This window comes from Saimiri boliviensis, chromosome 4, assembly GCF_048565385.1.
Source record: "Saimiri boliviensis isolate mSaiBol1 chromosome 4, mSaiBol1.pri, whole genome shotgun sequence".
In the NCBI taxonomy this organism is placed as follows: Eukaryota; Metazoa; Chordata; class Mammalia; order Primates; family Cebidae; genus Saimiri; species Saimiri boliviensis.
In genome coordinates this window covers 21,173,331-21,201,145 of record NC_133452.1, presented here as the reverse complement: position 1 = coordinate 21,201,145, position 27,815 = coordinate 21,173,331, and the positions used below count along the sequence as shown (strand labels likewise).

Below are 27,815 nucleotides of genomic sequence, written 5' to 3'. Positions count from 1 at the left end.
GGTCCAAATAAAATTCACTTTATTGTGGAAAAAGTATTAGAGGCCATGTACAGTGTCTCGAGGCTGTAATCCCAACACTTTGGGAGGCTGAGGTGGGTGGATAGCTGAGTTAAGGAGTTTTGGACCAGCCTGGCCAACGTGGCTAAACCCCATCTCTACTAAAAATATGAAGAAAAAAAATTAGCCAGGCATGGTGGTGGGTGTCTATAATTCCAGCTATTCAGGAAGCTGAGGCAGGAGAATCACCTGAATCCAGGAGATGGAGTTTGCAGTGACTTGAGATCACGCCACTACACTCCAGCCTCGGTAACAAAGTGAGATTCCATCTCAAAAAAAAAAAAAAGTATTAGAGATGGACTTGCAAGGTCTGTATTTGAGTTCTGATGATGTCAGCCACAAATAATGCAAATTTGTGCAGATTATGTAATTTATTTAGATTCTAGTTTTCTTATCTTTAAAAATTATCTGATTCACATGTATTCTGATTTATATGTACCCACATTTAATATATATTTAAGTCCATCACGGGATGCCATGTGCTTTATTGTATCTCACAGATAACGACAGTGAGGCTCAGAGTCTACTCAGGCTACTCACCCCAAATCATGTTTGTCCCCATATAAGTTCCATGCTTCTCCCACCCTTTAAATTGTCTGCTCTTTATTTTATCTATTTGTTTATTTATTGAGACACAGTCTTGCTGTGTTGCCCAGGCTGGAGTACAGTGGTGCCGCTTTGGTTCACTGCAAACTTCGCCTCCAGGGTTCAAGTGATTCTCCTGCCACAGCCTCCCAAGTAGCTGGGATTACAGGTGCTCACCACCACACCAAGCTAATTTTTGTATTTTTAGTAGAGACAGGGTTTCACCATGTTGGCCAGGCTGGTCGTGAACCCCTGACCTCAGGTGATCTGGCCGCCTCCACCTCCCAAAGTGCTGGGATTCCAGGCATGAGCCACCGTGCCCAGCCTGCTCTTTAAATAAGAATTTGCACTATCATCATTTTGCAGTCCAATTTCTTTGGGTGGAATAATGTCTTGGACCACTTCACAGCAAATACCATAGAGAAAAGCAGCTGGCTGGTGATGTAGTTCCCCAGCCAGGCAAGCACGTTCCTGTAACAAACCAGAGCCCGGTGGACCCAGGAGTATGGACTTTATCATCCACTTTTGACAGAAGAGAAAACGAAAACACAAAGAGATTAAGTAATTGACTAGGTCAGAAAGTAATTTTCAGGGCTGAAAGATTATGCTTCACAATGTAATATTTTCTTAAATTTTCTACTAAGATGACCTTGGGAATCTTTACTAAGATTCTTCACTGGAGAGCTGACTCTTATCTTTTTAGTTTAGTATTTGGCTGTTCTTCAAAAAATTATTTTAAAGTACTTTGCAAAGCTTGAGTAATATTCTTTTTCTAAGAGGACAGGAAGATATGTAATGTGCCCGTTGAACAAGGACTAATGACATTGTTAGGAAGGAAGGAAAAAGGATATCGCTTCTACATCGATTTCAGCTCTTATGCATTAACACCAGACAATGACCTCTAAAATGAGAAGAGCGCTAGCTTAACATTGTAAATTGACAAGGATCTTGAAAATGAGGAATTAAGGTTGGTCAAAGATTCAGCTGTGTAGATTCTACTCCTGGCAGAGTAAGAGGCAACTGAAGATAACCTGAAAGCAACTGGTAAGTAGTTGACTTGTTTTTTCCTTTCCCTCTGCTTATACTAATGGTCTATTGTACTTCATAAAAAATATGGGCAGTACTGAGACTGTTTCCAGCAAAGTCTTTAGGTGACTAATAGTGTCACACTAGCCAGTCTCAGGGACTAGCTGTGCAGTGCAGTTTTGATTTAAAATACATTTGTTGTTAAGCATAAACGCTGAGTTTTCAAAAGTTGTGTCATTGCATAGGAGTTTAAGTATAAGCAATAGCTTGTTGGCTACTAAGCGCAGTTTTAATAGTCCTCCCATCCAAATGTACCTCTAGATCATACACGCTGGTCAGATATGCTTTCAAGAGACTGTTCAGGCAAAGGCAAACACTACCTGCCTAGACAGTTTTCAGTGCATTTTTGCCCCACAAACCAGAGCTACTCTCCAGTTTCTTTCTTTATCTCTTTCTTTTCCATGGTCAAAGCTCAGACGGCTTGGTTCTCTAAGAGACTGATGGCCCCAAATCCCTAAAATAAACAGCAGCCCTAAAAAGCAGCAGCCTCTTTGCCAAGGTGAATGGCAACACCAGACAAAGCCAATGGATGCACATCTCTTTTATGATTCCATGAGGCGTTCATAATCACAGGGAGTAACTGCATTGTTAATTAGGGGTCACAGAGGTGGTGAGGGCCTTATTCATTCATTCATTCATTCATTCATTCACTCTTTCTTTCAGTGAATACCCCTTCAACTGCAAACAGTTCCTTTGATGATTATCTGAATGTTCTAGCAGCATGGAGGCCTGCTTTCCATGACACCCACCTCTCATCCCCACTTGGCCAAGCATGGAATCAATATTTGACCAACTGAACATCAGACCCTTCTTATAAAAAAAATAATCTTTTTATTCAACAAACATCTCTTGAGTGATCACTACCTGTAAGCAATATTCTAGGTGTTGGAGATAAAACAATAAACAAATGAGACAAAATCATGGCCTTCAAATACTTGTTTTCTAGGCGGGAGAAATATACAGCACATACAAAATACTAACATTTTAGGTTATGGTACATTCCATGGAGAAAGCTAAAGAGGTCAAGGGAATAAGGAATGCAGGTGCATACATGCATTACATACAGAGTAGTTCCAGAAGAATCCATTGATACGGCAACGTTGTGCAAAACTGGAAGGAAGTCAAAGGTCAAGCCATGCAGAAGTGTGAGAAACGAAATTTCTATGCAGAGAGAATGGTGAATGCAAAGGTCCTAATAAAGGAACAAGTTTGTTTTGCCTGATGAATGACCATAGGTAAGGCTGGGCAGGAAACGTGATGAGAGATGAGGTCGAAGAGACAACGGAGCCAGATTGAGTAGGACCTTATAGGCTACCCTGGGGTGCTTCCTTTTACTCTGAGTGCATCGGAAACCACTGGCAAGTTTTGAGCAACAATGGTTATTTTGGCTGCGCTGAGGAAAATGGAACATGGAGTGAAAGGCTGGGAGCAGGCAGACCAGTTAGGAGGAACAACGGGAATTGCTGATTGTCACGTAATAGCCATCTGCCCTTTCTTTCTTTAGCAATAGAACCCTAATTCTTCTTTGTGGCAGCAATGCACCCAGCTGAAGTCTGGGTTTCCTAGGTATTCCATCCCCCATCGCTTACAATTAGACAGAGTCCTGTGATTAATTTCTAGCCAATGACCTATAAGAAGGTAGATGTATAACACACTTTGGAGCACTGCTTTTTAAAAGCCTACTCAATTGGGAGGAGTTTTTTACTCTTTTGCTTCCTTCTGCTGCCAACCTGGAACACAGACACAATGGCTGGAGCTCTGGCAGCCATCTCCAACCATTAAGAAGACCTTTCTGTTTTTGTTTTTTTCCCCTTCAGCATTCTTTTCATTTATTTGTGGTAAGAACACTTAAAATCTACTCTCTTAACACTTTGCAAGTATGCAATACAATGTTATTAACTATATTCACCATGTTGTAGAATACAACTCTTGAATTTATTCCTGCTGCCTAGCTAAAATTTTGTATCCTTTGACCAAGATCTCCTCAATCCCTACCATTCCCTCCTCAAACCCTGGTAACTATAATTCTACATTCTGTTTCTTTTTTTTTTTTTAATAAGAAAAAGAATAAAGAAGAGGAAGAAAGAGAAAAAGGAAGAGGGAGAGAGAATGGGGGTATTGCTTTATTGCCCGGGCTAGAATGCAATCTAAATATGGGTATGCCTATAATTGTCCTTAATAATGGAGATATAAAAGAAAATGAGGGAAGAGAATAACAAACAAGGAGCCAACGAACATTTCGTTTAAACTTCTAAGTTGATATGATGTGGTATTGATCTACGTATTCCTGTATTGGATGCGTATATATTTAGGATCTTTAGCTCTTCTTGTTGTTGCATTGATCCTTTTATCATTATATAATGTCCTTCTTTGCTTCTTTTGATCTTTGTTGCTTAATTTTAACTTCTGCTTTTTATTTATTTATTTTAGCTCTCTGTTTGGTTGGTAAATCCTTCTCCATCTCTTGTTTTAAATCTTTGTGTATCCTTGAATGTGAGATGGGTCTGGATGCAGCATACTGATCGGTTTTAGTTTTTTATTCAAATTGCCTGTCTGCCTTTGGATGGGGGATTTAGTCAATTTAAACTTAGAATCAATAATAATATATGTGAGTTTAATACTGCCAGTTAATATTAGCTGGCTATTTTGCCCATTAGTTGATGTAAATTCTTCATTATATTGATGCTCTTTTTGGTATTTTTTTTAGAAAGGCTGATACTGTTTGTTCCTTTCTATGTGTAGTGGTTCTTTCAGAATCTCTTGTAAAGCAGGCCTGGTGGTGATGAAATCTCTGAGTGCTTGCTTATTCACAAAAAACTTTATTTTTCCTTCACTTGTGAAGCTTAGTTTGGCTGGATGTGAAATTCTGGGTTGAAAGTTCTTTTCTTTAAGGATGTTGAATATTGGTCCCCACTCTCTTCTGGCTTGTAAGGTTTCTGCTGAGAGATCTGCCGTGAGTCTGATAGGCTTCCCTTTGTGGGTAACCTGACCTTTCTCTCTGGCTGCCCTTAGTATTTTCTCCTTCATTTCAACCCTGGTGAATCTGACGATTATGTGCCTTGGAGTTGCTCTTCTTGAGGAATATCTTTGTGGTGTTCTCTGTATTACCTGGAGTTGAATATTATCCTGCCTTACTAGGTTGGGAAAATTTTCCTGAATAATGTCCTGAAGCGTATTTTCCAGCTTGGATTCATTCTCTTCCTCACTTTCAGGTACACCTATCAAGCGTAGATTAGGTCTTTTCACATAGTCCCATATTTCTTGGAGACTTTGCTCATTCCTTTTTATCCTTTTTTCTCTAATCTTGTCTTCTTGTTTTATTTCATTGAGTTGGTCTTCGACCTCTGATATCCTTTCTTCTGCTCGATCAATTCAGCTGTTAAAACTTGTGCATACTTCACGAAGTTCTCGTATTGTGTTTTTCAGCTCCATCAATTCACTTATATTCCTCTCTAAATTGTGTATTCTTTTTAACATTTCGTCAAATCTTTTTTCAAAGTTCTTAGTTTCTTTGGATTGGTTTAAAACAAGTTCTTTTAATTCACAGAAGTTTCTCATTATCCACATTTTGAAGCCTGCTTCTGTAATTGGAACACACTCGTTCTCCATCAAGCCTTGTTCCGTTGCTGATGAGGAACTGTGATCCCCTGTTGAGGGAGAGGCGTTCTGATCTTGGGTATTCTCAGCCTTTTTTGGCTGTTTTCTTCCCTTCGTTATAAATTTATCCATCTGTGGTCTTTGTATTTACCGTCTTTGTAATTGGTTTTCTGAGTGGACGTCCAACTTATTGATTCTCAGCGCCGAAATCTGAGCAACCCACTGCACCGACTAAATCAGCGGCGTTAAGATTGATGGTGCTTTTCTGACTCTGCACCAAGAACCGACGCTCCGAGGCGCCGGCAAAACCGCCTCGCCGGTCGCAAGAGTCGCGCTGGCGACCCGTGGGGCTCCTCTGCTGGGAATCTCCTGGTGCGTGAGCAACAAGAATTCGTGTGAAGGTATGGCGTCCTCTCGTTCTTTGCGCTTTCACTGGGAGCTACAATCCCGAGCTGCTAGTGATCAGCCATCTTGGATCTCTCTCCCTACATTCTGTTTCAATAAGATGGACTATTTTAGATTTCACATATAAGTGAAATCATGTAGTGGTTGTCTTTCTGTGTCTGGCTTACCTCCTTTAACATAATATCCTCCAGATTAATATTCTCTAGTTATTGCAAATGACAGGATTTCCTTCTTGAGGCTGAATAGTGTTATCCATTCATGCATTGATGGACATTTAGGTTGATTCCGTATCTTGGCTATTGTGCACAATGCTGCAATGAACATATCAAAGAGGTATGATTATTTCATACCTTTTTGAAATGCTGATTGCATTGCATAAGATGGCCTTTAAAATGGAAGGCACGTGCTGAGGATGGTGGAACAGAAAGCCCTAGTGGGTCTCTGAGGATGGCACAGAAATATCATACCAACTCTGGACTGCCTTGTTTCTGGACACGTTTCGCATGAGAGAGAAATAGAGTTCATTTTGTTTAAGTCACTGGTTTTAAAATTTGGGTTTTCTGGTTATGTAGCTAAACTGAAATATGATGAATGTAAGAAGTCTTTGTAACAATCCAAGCGACAGAAGATAGTGGTTTGTCCCAGGGTGGTGGAAAAGGAGGTCAGATTCTGGATTTTTTTTTAAAAGGTAATGCCTATAGGATTTGCAGATGGTTTAGATACAAAAATGAAGAACTATTAATAGAAAAACTAAGACCTCTGGTTTGGGCCCCAAGTGACTTGAGAGTATAATGATTTACAGAGTTGCAGAAGGCTATGGAGGGGCAGGCATGGGTGTGGGACTGGGGTTGGTGGGGACAGCAGTCTAGGGCACAGGTAGCAGCATGGCCTTCATAGAAGTAGGAACACAATGAAACAGGAAGGGAGCCCAAGAGCATGGGGCAAAGATGAGTAGGAAATGAGTGGGCTCTTGTCCTGCTGCTTCTATTTTGTCAACAAAGTCTGATCCAGGTCATCTCCTGAGACTGAAGGGAAGAAAGCAGAGGATGATGGGAAGTTTGAAGAGAGGGACACTGTGGAGTAGTGAGCGGGACTGCTGGGCAGCTGTGAGTGTGCAGCACTCTGAAATCTGTGCTCTCTAATTTAAAGAAAAACCACTTACCAGTGCTGTGTGTTTTTTTGCAGTCTAGTCCGGTTGCATGGTTGGGTTTAATTGCACCTGGGTTTGACCAGACAAGCACTGTAGGATATAAGATGAGAGAAACGGGAATGAAGGGGTGTGTCTGCAAGGAGATCGGAATGATGGATCAGGAATCAAAACTGGGTAAAGAAAGAAGTAAACCCATGAGCTGGATGAACAGAGAATTGACAGTCCTTGAAAAGACCAAAAGCCAGATACAGGTGATGGGGAGGAAGGCAGCAAATCACACTGCCATGTGTGTACCTGTGCAACAATCTTGCGTGTTCTTCACATCTACCCTAAAACCTAAAATGCAATGAAAAAAAAGAAAAAAAAGAAAAGACCGAAAAATAGGGTGGTCTCCAGAGAAGCCAAACAGGATAGAAGATTGTGAAGGGGGAAAAGGAGATTTTGGAGGAGATGCGGTTAGTGACCAGTGAGAACAAGGTCAAATGAGTCACTGGGGAGAGAAGGAATTAACAAGCTGAAGATAATGAACGGAGGTCAAGGTGCTGAATTATAAGGCTAATAATAAAATTTGTTTACAACTTCCTTTAATTAGATTTGTTATCTGCTTTGAATAAACATACCATTCATGAGTCTAAGTACTTTAAATTTATTTTTTTTTTTGAAGGAATATTTATGGGACTTCAAAGAACAAAGTTTTACCCAAACAACTAAGTTTTTGTTGGGTGAAAATACAAAGCATTTTTTTTCCATGTGAAACTTCTTTGTATCTTGATATCTTTCTTTTTTCTTCTGTGAGTTTTTTTAGGCGGCAAGTCTGTTAACACAGTCTTTTAAAAATTGACCTGTTTATTCTCTCTAAAATCGTTCATGTCATAGCTTGTTTCTTCTAAGCTGGACTTTGCCCCCATGTACTTTCCTCACAACTTTTTTGTTTTTTTAAAAAAACATTTATTCTCATATTTACTTATTTTCTCAGATGTTTGTTTCCTTTCTTCCTGCTCCATCTCCCCGTTCCTCAGATTCCTTTCCTTAGGAGAAAAAACTGGGCTATTTCCCACAGCATGCTGTGAGAAGTCTCTGGACTTCCTGGGGGTGGGACTTGTGAACACAGAGGGTCTTGCACACGATTTTGTGTCCAGCGAATGTTCAGATGACAGGGCCAGGCCTCAGACCCAGGTCCAGTTTGTGGGAGGCAGTCCCCGAAACAGTATGGACACTGCTTTGCTACTTCCGTCTCCTAGTCCCTCTTCTTAAGCTCAAACGTTATTAATTGGGAGTCTGTTCCGGGCCAGTCATTGTACTGATTAAAGTAATTCACATTAATGGGCAATGACTGATCTACTCAATTCTCTTAGGGGCAGTCACATTTCTAAAATGTGCGTATTAATCCAAATAAAACTCTGATTCCCGAGATAAATGTGAAACAAATGATTAACACTCTATTCAGGGGTTTCTGTGACAGAACAAAAGATTTTCTCTTCTCTTGGGGCCCCAAAGCAACCTTCCCATCCCTTAGAAAGTGGCTAGGACAACATAAAATTGGGCAGTAGAATTGCGCGCGCGCGCGCGTGTGTGTGTGTGTGTGTGTGTGTGTGTGTGTACATGTGTACAGCACCTCCCACCCCATCTACACATCTCTGTAGCTCATGCTACATGTTTTGAATCATGAACCAGAGATATTCATATATGAATACGGTTAAGACATATTCTTAAAGGGTAAGTTCTTGGTCTAGGATCCTATTTTGTAATTTTCCATAGAAAATTCTTCAGACGCCCAACTTGAAGGTTTTCAGGAGCCTAGTCTTAGAATCATAGAGGTTCCTAGCTGCTGGTTCCTCCTTAAATCCAATTGTTCATTACTGGAATATACAAATGCGTATGGAGCTGGACATGAGAGGCACCAGAAACTGAGGTTTTCATTTCTCAACGTGGCCTGGACTAAATGAATTAAATATCATCCTCTTACGCCACGCGGAGGGAAAGGGGCCTGGCTGAAAGTAATGCTGTACGGTGTGGTTAGTATAGTGGCTTTGAGGGTCCAGTAGGTTTGAGTGCAACCCCCAGTCCAACTCCTACCACTAGTTCTGGGACCTCGGGTGAGGCACACAGGCCTCAGGTGCTACAGCTTCTATAAATAGTTATACAGTATTTTTACTTAGAGTGTGGGCGATCAGAGCGGCCCTTCCGTAAATCAACCACCTCATCAGAGAATCTCTATCCACCATGGAGCCTTTCTGCCTCGGGAGGTTCTCTTTCAGGTCCAGAAGCTTCCCCATGGAGGGAAGAGAGGAGTTATGAAATTGGCGTGTACGGGGACTGGGCTCTTGCCCTTCGTGGGGCAATGGCCTCCTGGAGTCCGCTATGCAGCCCCCACTTGCCTCTCTGATCCACTACGAGGTGGAGTAGTTGTAGGACCAGGAAAAGCAAGAAGAGAGTGTCCTCTTCCGCTCCCCTTCCCGGGAGTCGGGGCGCTGCGCCTGGCCCTCTGGGGCGTGTTTGACCATAACTCGCACCGCTTGCTCTTTTCCCATCTCAGCAGCGTCTTCAGCCTGTATCCTAGTACCTTTCATCGGCCTTGTGTAAGCAGCTCGCACGGGGTGTATAAGCAGAATCAAGTTTCTGAACTGAAAAAAATGAATAGTAAAATGAGTCGTGCTTCTTCCTGCTGGTGACTGTTTACGAGAGAGAAGTCAGCAGGGCCCCCAAGAGGTCGCTGGTGGCGCAGGAACAGCGGCCAGACTGTAAAGAAAGGGGGAAGAAAAAAAAAAACCCCTAGAAACTTTCTTCCTTGTTGCGAATAATCGCCGCCCCCCCCCCCCACGCCCCCAGCAGAAGCAGTAACGTGACACCGGAGCGAAATCCCGAGGCCCGAGCGGAGAGGGAGGGGAGAGGGAGGAGAGAGCTGCGGAGCGCCAGAGGGAGAAAGGGGAGGAGAAGGAGGAAAACCCTTGTCAAGGAGGTGGAGCGAGGGGATGGTGTCCGCCTCCTGTTCCTCCCTGCCGTTTTTTAGAGAAGCCTGAACCCGGACAAAACACGCCAAGACCGACAGACACAAAGCCGGGGGGTCCACGCTGGCGCTTGAGGCGAGCCCCGGCGGCCGCGAGCGAGCCCGAGGCGCGTCTGGGCGCGGGGCGCGGGGGCGCTAACGGGCGCGGGACGGGCGCTGCGCCCGGGCGCGGGCAGCGCCCCCGAACCGGGGCCGGACACCTCGGCCGCTCGGGCCGCGGCGGCGGGGACCATGCCGAGGAAAGTCTCCTGAGCCCGGCAACTTCGGCCCCTCCCCGCCCCCACCCGGCTGCCCTCCGCGCGGCCCTCCCCATGTGCAGCCGCCCGGCCGGGCTCTCCTCCTCGCGGCGGATGGGTGACCTTTTCCTGGCACGGGCAGGCTGTGCGAGGCGGCGAAGCAGGCGATGAAGAAGAAGCAGCAGCATCCCGGCGGCGGCGCGGATCCCTGGCCCCATGGGGTCCCTCTGGGGGGCGCCCCTCCGGCCCTGGGCAGCTGGAAGCGCCGGGTGCCCCTGCTGCCTTTCCTGCGCTTCTCCCTCCGGGACTACGGCTTCTGCATGGCCACCCTGCTGGTCTTCTGCCTAGGCTCCCTCCTCTATCAGCTCAGCGGGGGACCCCCTCGCTTCCTGCTCGACCTGCGGCAGTATTTGGGTAAGGAAGGGGGGCAGGCGCGAGGGCGGCGCCGGCTGCGCTAAGTTGTGCGGCGGGGAGAGGGGTGCGCTGGGGACTTCTCGCGCTGCCACCGCGCGCCGCCGCCGCCCCGGGGCTCTCCAGGTGTGAAGCTGCGAGCATCTGTGCCGCGGACCGGAGCGCCTTCTTCGTCCCGCGCTTCCGGCTGTACTCACCGAGGAGGGGGCGCCGCTGGGTCGGGCGCCGACAGGTACCCCCGGGCGGGGCACTGGGTACCTTCCCCCGCCCCACCCCCGTCACCCCCACCCGACTGGGGCGGAGTGGATGGGTGTGTGGGTGTGTGCAGGAGTGTGTGTATCTTCGGGGCTTGGGGCCGCCGGGAGAGGCGAAGAGAAGGTATAGTCCGCTCTGTGGCATTGTTAGTGAACACAGTTCAGTCCCGTCCCGCGCCCCAGGGAGTGCGGGCAGGTTTAAGCCCCTCTCCACGGTCGGGTATAAGAATTCTGTCCCGCGGATCCCCCTCCTGCCCGCCAGCCCTGGTGGCTCCACGCTGTCCCCGGGCTGGCTTATCCCTTGGCCGCTGCTGCCCACCCAGCCGCTCTCAGCGAGCCTGGAGCGGGGAACCGGCTGCGTCCAGGGTTTGGGGCTGCTCGAGGGCGCGAGTCAGCCTGGCCAGCAATGTCGCCTCTAGTAACCCGAGGATCCTCTGCGCTGTGTGAGTCTCAAGCGCAAGTCAAAACTTGTGTCTGTGTGTGTGTGTATGTGTGTGTGTGTGCGTGTGTGTGGTTTATTAGGAGAGAGGCAACCTATTTTTAGAAGTAAGGAAGGGGTTGTGATGGGAGAGAAAGAGCCGCTCCAGCGAAAGGGCGTGACCCCGCAGTTCCCTCGTCTTGGCTGCGGGAGCTAGGGTGCCAGGGCTGGGCGAGCGCAAGCCCAGGTCGCAGGGACGAAGCTGGCACGCGCGTTCAAGTCAAGGGATGATGCAGATCCCTCCCAAGTCTGTGGCCAGAAGAGGTCGTGCGGGGGTGAGGGCTGGGAGAACTCCAGCTTCTTGCAAGCATCCGAAGTGATAAACCTGAGCATCTGCACGATGAGAGCGAGTGCGGGGAAGCAGAGCCACCGAAGTGCTGGAAGGAAAATGGGCCAAATGACCTGGGCCGGCTGGAGGCTGCCACATTTACTCCAAATGTCACTTCGTGGCAAAAGCCACAGGTCTAGATAGCAGACCGTTTGGAGGAAAGATAAAAAACAAACAAAAATCATCAGCCAAGTTACAAATGTGTTAGGGCATTTGGAAATGTAGAGATGGATTAAATAATGTTCTTTACCTTGTAGAAGAGCTCAGATTTTAAAAGTTAAACTTTTATTTCACTCTTGGTAGGTTCTATTTGGGGAACTATAGATTAGAGCAAAAGATTGCCCAAGTAGATTTCCGTAGCCTTTGGTTTCATAGAGGATTTGGGCCAATATACCCTTTATTAGGGAATCAAACTTCTTCTTTTCCTAAGTTCTGTATTGTGGAGTCTCATAGCCTCTTCCACACTCTGACACCTGTTAGTGCCACAAAAGTTAAATATATTTTCATCACCAACAAAAATTCCTGTTAACTGGCATTGGGAGGCAAATGTTGAGGCTCAGGGTCTTTCTCCATTAAATCTGCCAATGAATTCTTGCAGAAGTTCTTTTATGCAACGTATGAAGGCCAGGGGTGTAGGGAAAAGTGTAATGGACCAGGATGGAAGACTTCTGTGCTGATTGTCCTCGAAGCACTTGGCCTTGCTAGGGTACTGAGACTTCATAGGCCTGCTGTTTCATGGCAGAATTAGAAGCTGGACTAGACTGTCAATGAAACCTCCACCCAGCTCCTAAAGTTTTGGGGTTCTGACACCTTTCTGGGAGGTGGAAGGAGCAAAGGTACTACGGACAATGAAATCAAGAAAATTCAACATATACTGCATGAACATTTTCACTTTATATTTCCAAACAATGAGGCCTAATAAATTTGGGTGGCCAGTTGGTAGAAGGGTGAATTCTTAGCTTTTGCTCAGGGAACTAGGCAGAACTGAAAGATTGCATGCTGCTCCTGTTACTAACAGATCATTACATTTCTGACAATGTGATGGGTTCAAAATGACATCATTGTGAACTGAAAATAGGACACCCTTAGCCAAATTTGTCCCTTGTTTTCTTGTCACATAAATACAATGAGTTTTGGGGAAAGTGGGCTTGTGGTATTTCAGATGGTCTAAAATATACCTTTAATAATATAATGCCAAGATATCTGCATAATTACTTTCCCCTGTTTTTCTTCATTCTTTTATTTTAGTGTCTGTCAAAACAAAATTTGTGGTTAGTAAACGCGTCCTCTCAGTTTCCTCAGCCAATTTTGGAAGCAAGTATTTTTCATAAATGTAAGTTCATGGAAAGTCAAAATTTTCCAAATCAAAATAATGTTTATATCAAACACTTTACAGAATATGATTTCAGTATAGTTACACACTATTCTATGTCTGACACACAATGGCCACTCAGTAAATACTGGTGAGATTAATGACTCAAACAGGTAGTGTGACATTTAACATGCTGAATATGCTCATAGGAAAGCCAAGAGCTATAGTATTCATAGTAAAAGCTAATATTTATCATGCACGTGCCAGTCAGTGCATACACAGGGTGACATTCAACCTACACAGCAACACAGTTGGTAGGTTCTATTGTTATTTCTGTTTTCTGTATGGGAAAAATGAGGGTAAAGAGTTATGAAGGACACATAGCAATCGAAGCAGGACTTCAAGCCATGTCTGTCTGATTTCAGCACCCATTGCCTAGCACTATGGTCAGTTTCAGGGAGAAAAGGGAGGGAAGCCAAGATGCAAATGGGTATATAGAATACACCTAAAGTAAAATTAAAAAATAATAAATTTTAAGAAATGCTGGACTGGCTAAAAACGATCACATTTCTTCCATAATTCCACTTTCCTTTTCTTGATATTTGTACTCTTAAGTATCTTGAGGAGCCAGCAGAGAAGGGAAGTAATTCAAGCAGCTTGTCTGCTTTAACTCTACCTTCCTATATTAATCCCCACTATGCTGCCTCCATTTATTTAGGGAATTAGACTCTGCCTGAGCTGGACAAATGGTAGGAGTAATGGTAGTCAGAATCACATCTCCTGGGTGTTTTCTCTTTCTTTAGCAGTTGTGCTGTGTCTAGGCTAGTGGTTCTTAATGTGGGTCCTTGGGACTGCCACATCAGCCTCATCTGGGAATTTGTCAGAAACGTACGTTCTAAGTTCTTATCCCAGACCTGCTGAATGAGTCTGGGCCCAGGGCCCAGCAATCTCTGCTTCAGCAAGTCCTCCAGGTGATTCCAATGCTGAGAATTTGAGAACCATTATTGTAGAGCAACGTATTGCTTTCAGGAGGGTTCCCACGTATTTGAGAGAAGGAGGAGGAATGTGAGGCAGGGAGGTAGATTTACCAAGTATTGAAAGGTAATGGACGTGGTTTCACTTTTTAATTTCAACTTTTATAAATGCATCTTCTTTGCTACTTAAGCCCCATTGTTTCGAGGGAAGGACCAGTCAGCAGCGCCAGCCCCAGCTGGTTTTAGACTTTCTGAGGTTAGGAGAGGTGTGGAGTAGGGTGATCCCGGGCAACCGGAAAGTATAGTGTGGGGAAGGAAGAGAACAGAGTCACTGATGCTGCTTTCTCTTCCCCACAGGAGACAGTGGCAAACAGTCCTTCTTTCTAGACAATTTGGGGAAAGGCAGAGTATGTCCTCCTTAAAGAATGTTCTGCTGTAACACATTTGAAAAAAGTGAAGGAAGTGGTGGGGAGGAAAATCATGCAAGGATAACTGTCATGTTGGTTCCCCACCCTCAGATTGGGAGGAGGAAGAACACAAACATGCAATAAGGTAAATAGAAATATACAGCAAATGCTAGACTTCAACGTGGAGACCATGGTCTTTCCAATTCAGTGAATTTTTTTTGAAATGGCATTCAAACTTTGATTTGCTAAGGAAAACAAACAAAAAATCAAATAAAATCTCCCCCAGGAATTAGGTTATGATGCAGCCTTGCTGCCAGTAGCCTGATTACTTATGAGCTGTGGAAATATCAAAAACTTGGAATAACACTCATTACATTGATATAAACAGAATAAGCCAGATGGCTTACTACTGATCTTGTACAACCGGCAAACTCTTATGATTTATCATCCAGCCTTGGATATGTGATTTAGACTTCATGGAGCTAAACTTGTTGGACTCATTCCAAGTTGATATGCTTTCCATTTTTAACTTATACCACTTTAAATGGAGATACAGAGCTTTAGTTCTCAGAATTGCCAATCTTTACATATACTGTATAGGAGACTGGCAATTTAGAGTCAAAAAATGAAAAGTATGTCATTTTATTGAATATGAAATTCTCTAAGTTTAAGTGAATTTAAAGGAAAATGTGAAAATAGAGGTTCATATCTGTTACCAAATAGTTGTTTTGAACCTTAAAAGCCAAATTTTATTTTTCTTCTGCATTTCACACATGGTTTAAATTTAGTACTTTAGGCTCCAAACAGGAATCTAGGAAATGAATGCATAAAATAGGATGTTATCAATAGAAATTGTTGACATAGAAGAAAATGACATTCTTGTTCACAGCTAAAAGTTTATAGTTTAGAGTTGGTTGGGGACGCGTGGCACTGTATTAGAGAAAGGACAGAGAATGGAATTCAACTATGGTCATCTGTTCTGTAAACCAACGTTCTGTAAGCATGAATGTTGAAAAGCAGTCTGCCTTGTAAACTATTTTTTAATATAGACTGGTCTCAGTATGAATTGTTTAAGAACACATATAAATGTGGATTATCTAAATACTGTCTTTCTTCAAATTCCTGTCATCAATCCAGGCTGAGACACTGGTTAGTTTTGTTTTGGAGAAACTGGAAAGAAAGTGGTCAAGCTTTTTGAGTCCCAAAAGAAATAGTATCGTTTGCTTCCTCAGACGGAGGCTGAAGGAGCAGAAACCGTAGCTTACCCCACAGCTGTACTGGTGGGTGTCTACGACGGACAATGAAAACGCATCTTGTTTGATGGATTGTAGTTGCTAGAATTATTAGGAATTACCGCTTCTTTTTTGTTTTTGGGAAAGAAGTAACACTTGACCACAAATGAATTTTGTCATACCTATATTTGTTAGTATTAAATGGAAACTTGGCTTTAAGCAAACAGTGATATACATAAATCCCTCTTTTAAAAAAATCAGAAATGGGGACAGAAACACTAACATTTCACCAAAAATTCTTATTTGCAAAAGTCAATGTAGCAAGTGTTTTGTAAGAAAATTCCAAATGAAGAACATTTTAGCACTTGCTACTAGTTTTTAAAAGGCTTGTTGAGATATAATTCACCCATTTAAAGTTTTTAATAGTTTAATAGCTTTTAATACATATATATTAATATCTAATAGATTACGAATAGATAGATATATGAATATATCTATATATTCATAGATATATATGATAGATTATGAACATATCTAATAGATTATGAATATATAGATATATGAATATATCTATATATCTATGAATATATAGATATATTCATAATCTACTAGATATTAATACATCTATAATATATTGATTGCGGTAATGTAACCATTACCACAATTTTAGAAGATTTTCATCACCACGAGGAGAAACACCATACTCTTTTTTTTTTTAAAATTGCATTTTAGGTTTTGGGGTACATGTGAAGAACATGCAAGAATGTTGCATAGGTGCACACATGGCAGTGTGATTTGCTACCTTCCGTCCCCTCACCTGTATCTGTCATTTCTCCCCATGCTATCTCCTCCCACCTCCCCACCCCCCGTCCCTCCCCCATTTCCCCCCAACGGACCCCAGTGTGTAGTGCTCCCCTCCCTGTGTCCATGTGTTCTCATTGTTCAACACCCGCCTATGAGTGAGAATATACGGTGTTTGATTTTCTGCTCTTGTGTCAGTTTGCTGAGAATGATGGTTTCCAGGTTCATCCATGTCCCTACAAAGGACGTGAACTCATTGTTTTTGATGGCTGCGTAATATTCCATGGTGTATATGTACCACATTTTCCCTATCCAGTCTATCATCGTTGGGCATTTGGGTTGGTTCCAGGTCTTTGCTATTGTAAACAGTGCTGCAATGAACATTCGTGTGCACGGAAACACCATACTCTTTATCCAACACTTTGCCCCATCAACCCCAGCCCTAAGCAACCACTAATTTACCTTCTGTCTCTATAGATTTGCCTATTCTAAATATTTTATAGAAATAGAATAGCATAATATGTGGTCTCTTGTGATAGGCTTCTTTTACGTAACACAATGTTTTCAAGGTTCCTCCGTGTTATAGCATGTATCAGTACTTCATTCCTTTTTATGACTGAATAATATTTCCTAAGAATTATTTTTATTGTGGAATAAAACATTCCATAAAACTGTATGGATATACCACATTTTGTTTATCCATTCACCCATTAAGGGACATTTGGGCTGTTTTCAACTTTTGTCTAGTGTAAGTGCTGCTATGAACATTTGTGTTGCAAGTTTTTGTTCGAACACCTGTTTTCTGTTCTTATGGGTATATACCTAGGAGTGGGATTGCTGAGTCATCTGGTAACTTTAAATTTAACTTATTGACTGCCAAGCTGTTTCTACCATGGCTGCACCATTTTACACCGCCCCCACCCCCAGGAATTTATGAGAATTCCAGTTTCTAAATATCCTCACTGAATTTTCTTATTTTCCTTTTTTTTTTGTTTTGTTTAAATTATTGCCGTCTTAATGGGTGTGAAGTGGGATATTCATTGGGGGTATGTTATGCATTAGTGATGCTGAGCATCTTTTCATGTGCTTGTTGACTATATATTTTCTTTGGAAAAATGTCTATTCACATTTTGAGGATTTAAAAAAATTATTTCAGTAGACTTTGGGGGAACAGGTGGTATTTGGTCACATGAGTAAGTTGTTTTGTCATGATTTGTGAGATTTTTGTGCACCCATCACCCGAGCAGTATACACTGAACCCAATTTACAGTCTTTCATCCCTCGCCCACTTCCCACCATTTCTCCTTGAGTCCCCAAAGCCCATTGTGTCATTCTTGTGCCTTTGCATCCTCATAGCTTAGCTCCTATTTATGAGTGAGAACATATGATGTTAGTTTTCCATTCCTGAGTTACTTCAGTTGCCTATTTTTGAATTGGGTTGTTTGTATTTCTGTTGTTGCGTTGCAAACATTATTTATATATTCGTAACACTGGACTCTTCAGATATATGATTTTGCTGTTAATTTGGAGGTTGGGAAATATGATACTGATTTAAATACAGTATTGTTATGTTTTGTTCACTATATCATGAATGTTCACTTTTTCAAGGAGCAAGAAATTAGTTTTATGCTTAAATGACTTTTAAAGCATTAAGTACGGTATCTGGGTATATAGTAAAACCTAAATAAACTCTAAAGATGGATTGAAAACCAGGACCTGTTCTGAAGAATCCTGGGGGTCTTGTTTTACAGTTATGGATTACTTTGAATACTAAACACTTTACATTTATCTCTAAGATATGATAATTCATGGATAGTTAACACTTACCTATTTTAGAGATATCACAAAGATTGCTGTGACTTGTATGTGGAATATGAGTGTAGCTAATTTTTGAACAGCAGACTGTAGTACAATGGATATATATTGTCTTTATGTTTACTCACTAGAATGGAGCTGATGAGCTTGGCAGGGGAAAACAGTTGAGTCCATTATGTTCCTTATGCAATATATGAAGCAGTCAAGGAAATCTTAAGCATTCTGATGAAATTGGAATTCATATGCAATTTATTTTGTATTCATGTTGTGGTATAATATGAAGGACAAATATATAGGGACAATATTTGCTATGTGTATTTCTCTTTAGTAAAATAGCTTATGAGTTTTAAAAAGAAATATTGTTTTTGTAAAAATGACAGAAAATTTTAGGTTTCAAAATATGTATGATCAAAATAAGAAGCTCTGAAATAAGTAGTAAATTAGGTGTTGTTTAGTAGAACCTCAGTTTGAATAATTGATAACACTCTGAAATGGTCTGCCTCTGTGTCCCTACCCAAATCACATCTTGAATTGTGGTTTCTATAATCCCCACATGTCATGGGAGGGACCCAGTGGGAGGCAATTGAACTATGGGAGCAGTTACCTCCATGCTGTTCTTATGACAGTGAGTTCTCATGAGATCTGATGGTTTTATAAGGGGCTCTCCACCCTTTGCTCGGCACGTCTGTCTCCTGCTGCCATGTGAAGAACAGCGTGTTTGCATCCCTTTTTGCCATGATTGTAAGTTTCCTGAGGCATCCCCAGCCATGAGGAACTGTGAGTCAATTAAACCTCTTTCCTTTAAAAATCACTTTCTTGGGCATGTCCTTATAGCAGCATGAGAATGGACTAATACACTTATATTCAAAGTTACCAGGGAACCAGATATAGCTGCTTAGGGTTAAAGCTATACCATACCTCTTGATCTGTTTCAGGGTTGATATTGATTGTCTGTAATTTCCCCAAAACTGCCACTGGCTCATTTTTGTTATCTCACTGCCTGCTTAGGCTTCTGCTAATGCCTCTGTGCTGATTGTTCAGGAAGCTAAAACTCCAATTAGGATCTCTAAACTCCTGTATTTATTTCATGATCTCTTATGAAGTTTTGACATTTTACCTTGTATTGTGATCATCTGTGAGCAAGCACCTTGAAGGGAGGAAGCTTTGTCAGTACTTTGCACCCCTGCTCTGACACCTCTTCCAGGTGCTCTGCACAGGCCCTCAGGAAGTGGCCATTGATTCAGTATATTTGCTGAGCAACTGTTATTCACTAGGATTCCAAACCCTGCTTTGTCTGGTCTCTATTTTAAGTAGAGAATACAGGGAGGGATGCCGAGAAAGACTCTAGCACTATTGACGTCTTTAGCCTATTTCTTCCTTGCTCTTTGAAACTGGTGCCCCAAGCAAATACATTACAACCACATAACATACAAGTACATAAAGTTTTTTTTTTAAAGATGGTCACCCATTCTAGAGTGTAGTGATGCCATCAGGGCTTACTGCAGCCTCAACCTCCTGGGCTTGAGCCATGTTCCTATCTCAGCTTCCTGAGAAGCTGGGGCTACAGGCACAAGCCATCATACCTGTTAATACAAACATTTTCTTCTGTGCACAGAGATAACTGTCCACTTCTTACCTTTGGGCATTTGGAATCACACCTTTAGAGCTCTCTCTGTAATTAAGAATATCTGAGGTCAATCTAGAGATTTGTGTGCATACAGTTAGAATGCAAATTTTTTGTTACTTGTCATTTTTCTTCAATCCTGGACCAGTTGTTTTGGGAGTTTACAGAACAGCAGTTATTTCTGTAGGTTAGTGTCTTCTTTAGGTAGCAATTTGTATTAAATAAGCCAGTATGTTTCAAGCATGACTTTAAGTCATGAAGGAGATGAGACCATGGGATGAAGTGATTTTTGAAATAGTGACCAAGCAGAGTTTAACCTAGAACTGCAGTATGACCATGCTATAAAATTAGGTCTCAACGCACCAACCCATTTACCCTTGTTTGGGTAAAAGATACTGCAATAACCTAAGTCATGGCTTTGATTAGGTAATTTTTAGTTCATTCAGTAATAGATGATTTAAATAATGTATTACCTTTAACTGTACTGCGCTGCTGTTTTTTTTTAGTTCAATGAGTACAACTTTCATAACCTTGATGAAAAGAAAAATGAAAATATTCTGAGACATATTAATTCCTTTGTTCAATCATTCAACAAATATTCACGAAGGCCTTCTTTGGGGCAAAAGCATCAGGCACTAGGAAGGATACAGGTTTTGGAGCAGAGCTCTGGGTGTGAAGCACTGTGTCACCGTTCATTAGCTGGGACAGCTTGAGCGATTTTATTAACCTCTCTGAACCTCTGGTGTTTTGATGCATACGATAGAATTAATGATTGCTGTTTTATAGGATATTTCTCTAACCCGAGGTCTGACATTTAAATTCAACAATTGTCAATTTTCTCAGCTTGTTCTTTGCTTCCCTCTGACTCCCTAATCATTTAGTGCACATACACCTATGAGTGCACACACACTCATGCCAGCACACAGCTGGGTGAGTATGCAGATTCACTGATAACTTGGCTTCCAATTGAAAGAACCAATTAATCCCAGAAATACAGAATTACTTGATTAGTATTTTTGTGGCTCGTCTTGCCAGTCTCAGATTGGCAAGGGCTCTTCAACAGCTGACAAGTTCTAGTAATGCACCCACCCCACTAATTATATATATATACACACCTTCTTGCTTCTTCTTTTCTGCTTCCTGAAAACAGCCTTTAAAGGACACACTCTTTGCACAGCCTCTGTTTTGAATGTGTCCACACTGCTTTTTTTCTTCCTGCATTCACAAAATAAAAATAGCTATAGGAGGGAGTATGCTGTAGCTTACTCTCTGGGAGAGCCAGCTGTTCTAGGATTGCACTAGCGATCCATAAACTACGCCCTTTCAGAAACAATCACAGTGCCAGACATACACTGCGCCTACGACAGAAACTTCTCCCATTCATCACGAAACTACCACATCCAGCAGTACGGCTGCTTCCTTTTCCTGGTTTCCACTTCCCTCTCAGTGGCAGTCGGAGCAAGAGCAGTGAACTGCAGAAGCAGATCTTGTGTCTTCACCAAAAGGCTGGTGAACTTGCTTGTTTCCCATGCTCAGCCTCTCTGTGTTGTCTTGCTCTGTCAGCCTCAAATGGATGTTGGGGCTAGTGAGAGCCATACCATCTGGCTTGGCTGGTCACCTGGTTCCTTGAGCAGTTGAAGGCAAATGCTGATTTTACATTATTTCATGGAACTTATATTTTGCTTGGGGATCTTAAAAACCATGACCTTGCAATCCAGCACAGAGCCTCCTGCTTTAACACAAAGGCTGTTTGACATGAATGTCTTCCCATTGGATAAGCAGAACTGTCAGGCAGAGCCATGCGGCTGGATGGAAGGGGCACTGGGCCTGGGTGGACAAGGAGTCCCGACAATAAGTCAGTTGTCAGTGTTAAGTCGCAGGAGCCTCTTAAGCTTCAGTGTCTCCATCTCTCTAATGAAGGAGTTTCATTTGATCTGATTCTCAGCTGTTTCATTCCTTAGGATGCTCATCTGCAGCAGTGTTTCCACATGGTCTTGACTGTCACTCTGGGAATACATCTCAGTGGCCAGGAGAGGGAGAGAGGGTACGGCACTGGAAGCTCTTTTAAAAAGTCCCTGAGGTGGCCCAGCACGGTGGCTCATGTCTGTAATCCCAGCACTTCGGGAGGCTGAGGTGGGCAGGTCACAAGGTCAGGGGTTTGAGACCAGTCTGACCAACATGGTGAAATCCCGTCTCTACTAAAAATACAAAAATTAGCCAGATGTGGTGGCACGCGACTGTAATACCAGCTACACAGGAGGCTGAGGCAGGAAAATCACTTGAACCCTGAAGGTGGAGGTTGTAGTAAGCCAAGATCATGCCACTGTACTCCAGCCTGAGTGACACAGCGAGACTCCATCTCAAAAGAAAGAAAGCGATAAAGAAAGAAAGTCCCTGAAGTAATTTTTCTGCACACTTTCAGGGGAGAGTGTTTCTTTTCTCTTTATAATCACTGAAGTAGATCTTTCTAAGATCTCTTTTGTTCTTAAAAATCATGTGCTGAAAGAGATAAGAGGTCATTTAATTATAGCAACTGAAACAAATATAAGGCTATTTTCTTTGGACCCAAATACTTATTTAAAAAATTACAGGAGTCAAGTGACTAAGGCAAGTATAATACACAAAAACATTTTAGGCAATCATCGCCATCATTTTCTGAGTCTTAATCATAGTTAAATTAAAAAATAAAATCAAATCAGCAGCACTCTTCTTCCACCTCCACCAGAACTTGCTCCAGAAATTAAGGGAAGCAGCATATCCCCAGGAAGTCCACGAGTGAAGAGGCAGAGCAAGACATGTGTTTCCAGAGTTCAGAGTCTCACTATGTGACAGCAAGAAAGAAGGGAACCAGTGGGGATCAGAAAGCTGTGTTGCTGATGAGGATTCTGACAACCTCCGCCCAGTTGCCTGCTACTGGCCATCCCATTTCACTATGGGCAGCTCCAGTGGATAAGAGGGCTCTTCACAGCATGGCGATCTACTCCTTTTTCGCTTCCAGCCGTTTTTTTGCTAGTTCTTCTGGAAGCTACATAGACTTATCTATTGGACTTTATAGTCTTTCAAATAATTGAAGATACTAAAGTGACCATTATGTCTACCACCCCCTGCTACATATGTAAATCTTGTCAGGACAAATAGGTCTATTTACCAGTACTTTCTCATCAGAAGTCATTTTAAGACACAGAATGTTAAAACCACATTAAAGAAGAAATAAACTGCATTAAAATGAAATCTGAACAATACGATAACACCCCATACTGGGGACAGACATCTCCCCAGGAAATACAATTTGTATCAGTATATCAATGAGAAAAAGATAAGCAATTCATGTGATAAGTGGGCAGAGAATACGAGCAGTCACAGGAGAGAAGACACAGTTGGCCAATAAGCACATGAGAAATGAAATGATTTTGATTCCCTTACACATCTTAGCCCCGCTTCCTTTGTCTACGTGGCCCTTAAGAGCCCACAGAACAGAACAATTTTCCAGTCCCCTCCGTTTGTGAGCCTACTTTGTGCAGTGGTACGTTACTGTCAGAAGGGATCCTCTTCTAAACTGTCGTTTTGAGAATGACTGCTGCTCCCACCGCTGTTCTGAGGGTGTTAGCAACAGGGCTTGGCTTCAAGGCTCCCAGCGGGCTGGCTGGAGCCTTGCTTCAGCTCCTCCAAGCACGTGTAGCCACGTTCTGGGAGCCACGTCGATGTTGGTTGATGGATCCCCTGAGACGCCCTCTCTGTGCTCAGAACACAGCCAGTAAACCATGGGCAGATCACAACAAACAGCACCCTGCCTTCTGCTCCGCCTCCCTCCATCTACCACACTGCCAAGTTCCTAAGAAGCTTAAGGGAGAAGGAATCGCTGTGGTGCTTAGAATGCAGCATCTTGCCTGGAAGTATTTTCTCAATCTTCGAGAAAACAGTGGAACTGACTCATTCGGTCAGAGCTTTTCAGAAATGTGATTGCAGATCCCTTGCAATTTCATTCTGCTTTAGTGTCAGAATTCATCCGACAATGTGCCAAAAAAAAAAAAAGTGTGTAAAATCACATACAGATTTAGACGTTTTAAGAGGAAGTTATTTTTACCACAGCGGGGAAGCAACCAGAAAGTGCCGATTGGTGGAGAAGGCAGGGCAGGGCTCAGGAAGGAGGGTGGGTGTCTGAGCAACCTGGGCCTGACCACACTCACCCCTGCAGCCTTGCCAGCCTGGCCGGGGGACTGTGGTGTGGTCACCTCTTAGCAGGTGGTGGGAGGAGTTCCTGTGTGGAAGATCTGCCCGAAGGAGGAGAATGTTGACATAACCTCAGAGTGTGGAACCAGCTTCAGCAGTGCGGGGTTAACATGGGTTATGCTTGAAAATGTGTTGTGTGCTCTCCCAACAGCCCATAGAAGCAGCTTCCTAACAGCTACACGGGACACAAAGGTAAAAATGGAGAAATGATTCCAGAAAGCCATGTAAATATAAAGACCAAATGATGCAGTGTCTTTATTTTGTTGTAGTAGTTGACAGGATTGAGGCCATCTTGTTTTCTTTGCTCATGAATTTTCCAACTCAAAAGGCTGTTCTTGTCTGCTCACTGAGCAGAGATCCGAGGCCTGAGGGAGCCTGAAATGTTTGTGGCTATATTATTCATTCATGCTGAGAGATAAAGACATTCCCAGAAACTAAAGGGAAGGAACAGAAAATATTTGTTAAGATCCATAACCTCTGCCTTTGTCACCCATTTTCACCTGGGCAAAGGATATCTCGAGCTACCATTCGATAATAGTTTGGGTCTCATAAGATGGTGAATTGTTCAAATGTATTTGGAAGATACGTTATGCAAGCATCCTTGTCTTTCTCTCCTATTCCCTGTGGCTGAAGAGAGGCATGTGTTTTTTATGTGATTGGGTCTTGAAATGTATGCAGTTACCATGGTAGTACTCTGACCCAAACTCTGGCATAGAGTGTGTGTTTAGGCATGATTTTTTTTAGGGTGCTTCCTAGCATGGTGAGGAGAACCTACTAGAGCTGAATTTGGTTGCTGGGCAGGCTTCTATCATAGATGCAGGGGGTATAAATGTACATTTTAAAAATGGGTGTATTGCATAATGGTGAGGTTTGGGTTGCTAGTGTACCCGTTACCCAAATCGTGAACACTGTACACAAAAGGTAATTTTTCAATCATCAAGCCTTTCCTCCCTCCCTGCTTTTGAGAGTCCCCAGTGTCTATTATTTCCCTCTGTACGTCCATGTATATCCATTGTTTAGCTCTCACTTAGAAGTGAGAATGTGTGGTATTTGGGTTGTTGTTTCCAGTTACTTCACTTAGGACAACGGTCTCCAGTTCCATTTATGTTGCTGCAAAAGACATGGTGTATTTAGACCACATTTTCTTTATCTAGTCATCCACTGATGGACAATCAGGTTCATTCCATGACTTTGCTGTTGTGAATAGTGCTGTGATATACGTACAAGGACAGGTGTTTCTTTGATATAATGATTTCTTTTCCTTCCGGTAGATACCCAGTAGTGGGATTGCTCGGTCGAATGGTAGTTCGATTTTCAGTTCTTTGAGAAATCTCCTTACTGTTTTCCATAGAGGTTATACTAATTTACCTTCCCACCAACAGTGTATACACGTTCCCATTTCTCCCCATCCTTGCCAACATCTGTTGTTTTTTTACTTTTTAATGCTAGTCATTTGACTGGTGTGAGATGGTATCTCACTGTGGTTTTAATTTGCATTTCTCTGATGATTAGTGACATTGAGCATTTTCTTTTTCATATTTTTGTTGGCTGTTTGTATGTCTTCTTTTGAAAAATGTCTGTTCATGTCCTTTGCCCACTTTTTAATGGGGTTATTTGCTTTTTTTCTTGTTGAGTTATTTGAGTTCTTTGTATAGATTCTGGATATCAGTCTTTTGTGGGATACATTCTTGCAAATATTTTCTCCCATTCCACAGGCTGTCTGATAACTCTGTGGATTCTTTCCTTTGCTGTACAGAAGCTCTTTAGTTTAATTAAGTCCTTTTGGTTTATTTTTATTTTTGTTGCATTGCTTAGTCATGTATTCTTTGCCTAGGCCAATGTTCAGAAGAGTTTTTCATAAGTTTTCTTCTAGGATTCTTACAGATTCAGATTTTACATTTAAGTCTTTAATCCATCTTGAGTTAACTTTTTATATTGCGAGCAAAGGAGTCCAGTTTCATTCTTCTGCATATGGCTATCCAGTTTTTCCAGCACCATTTATTGAATAGGATACCCTTTCCTCATTATATATGTTTTGCCAACTTTGTTTGAGATCAGTTGGTTGTAGGTATGTGGCTTTATTTCTGGGTTCTCTATTCTGTTCCATTGATCTATATGCCCTTTTCCCCCCAGTACCATGCTGTTTTGGTTACTGTAGCCTTGTAGTATAATTTGAAGTCACATAATGCCAACTCTCCAGCTTTGTTCTTTTTTGCTTAACATTGCTTTGATTATTCAGACTCTTTTGGTTCTGCATGAATTTTAGGATTTTTTTTTTCTAATTCTGTGAAAAATGACACTGGTAATTTGATAGGAATTGTATTTAATCTACATTACTTTGGATAGTATGATCATTTTAATGATATGAATTCTTCCAACCCACATGCGTAGATGCTTTTCCATTTGTTTGTGTCATCTACCGTTTTTTTCATCAATGTTTTGTAATTCTTCTTGTAAAGATTTTTCACCTCCTTGGTTAAATGTATTCCTAGGAACTTTATTATTTTTTATGGCTACTGTGAATGGTATTGAATTTTTGATTTGGTTCTCATGTTGAACATTACTGGTGTAAATGCTACTGATTTTATACATTGATTTTGTATCCTGAAACTTTACTGAAGTAATTTATCAAGTCTAGGAGTCGAGGAGTCTTTAGGGTTTTCTAGGTAAAAGATCATGTCATCAGCCAATAGAGATAATTTCTCTTCCTCTTTTCCAATTTGGATGCCTTTTATTTCTTTCTCTTGCCTAATTGGTCTGGCTAGGACTTCTACTACTATGTTGAATAGGAGTAGTGACAGTTGGCATTCTTGTCTTGTTCCAGTTCATAGGGGAAATTCTTTTAACTTTTCTCCATTCAGTATGATGTTGGTTGTGGGTTTGTCATATATGGCTTTTATTATTTTGAGGCATGTTCCTTTGATACCTAGTTTGTTGAGGGCTTTTATCAGAGATGTTAGATTTTACCAAATATTTTTTCTGTAGCTATTGAGATGATCGTATGGTTTTTGTTAGGCTTATATCTTCGTGCTTCATTTGTTTTACGGCATAATGCATTTCTGTGCCAAAATATAGCCCCTCTTCCCCAGATTTTTTTCTTTTCACCTTGTCAGAGTGATAGTTGACTTTGTTCATTGCAGAATAAGTCTTGCTCACAAAGCTTAGTCTTCATTGAAGTCTCACATCAGTGAGACCTACAGGATCAGAGACACATGTTCTCTTATTGCTCTCATCCACTCACCTACTTGCCCTCCTTTACATTTAGCTTGGCAGCCTTCCTCTGTTGTCTTTTCCATCTATACAGATTCATTCCTTCAACAAATGTTCATCGAGCACCAGTTACGTGCTGAACGCTAAGATGATCACCACACTCATGGGGCTGTGTTGTATCTGGAGGGACAGAGAAGGACTTAAGTTTCCATGTGAGGTGTGATGAACAGGTGGAGTTAAAGGAGGTAGTAGAGGCAGAGATTGGTCATGCCTGGACATGGTTAGACTGATGGTCTCTTTCCTAAAGGCCCTGTTGATGCTAGTAGATCAGGGATTCTCAAGCTTGGCTGCATGACAGAATGACTTGGAGAGCTTTGGAGAATACAGATATGTATTCATTTTGTCAAGGGTGAGGCTGGGCATCTGTATGTGTTAAAAGCTCCCTGGGTAATTCTAATATGCAACCAAGGTAGAGAACCGCTGTAGTAGATACAGAGTTGGAGAGTTTTGTGTGTGCAGTAATCCTTTTACAGTACTATTTAGGGATGCTTTATCTTAATCTATAATCTTTTATTAGTCTATGACTTATAACACTTTAGCTTACAGCTTTTCTATG

General features: G+C 42.2%; 1 protein-coding gene across 1 annotated transcript in view; it reads left to right on the top strand.

Annotated features, from left to right (window-relative positions):
• The first annotated feature begins 9,775 nt into the window (after positions 1-9,775).
• Positions 9,776-27,815, top strand: part of UST (uronyl 2-sulfotransferase) — a 321,994-nt gene continuing 303,954 nt past the window's right edge. The window contains exon 1 of the mRNA XM_003926823.4: positions 9,776-10,537. Coding sequence (XP_003926872.1) covers positions 10,291-10,537 — 247 coding nt within the window. The 5' untranslated portion in view covers positions 9,776-10,290. The remainder of the gene's footprint in view (positions 10,538-27,815) is intronic.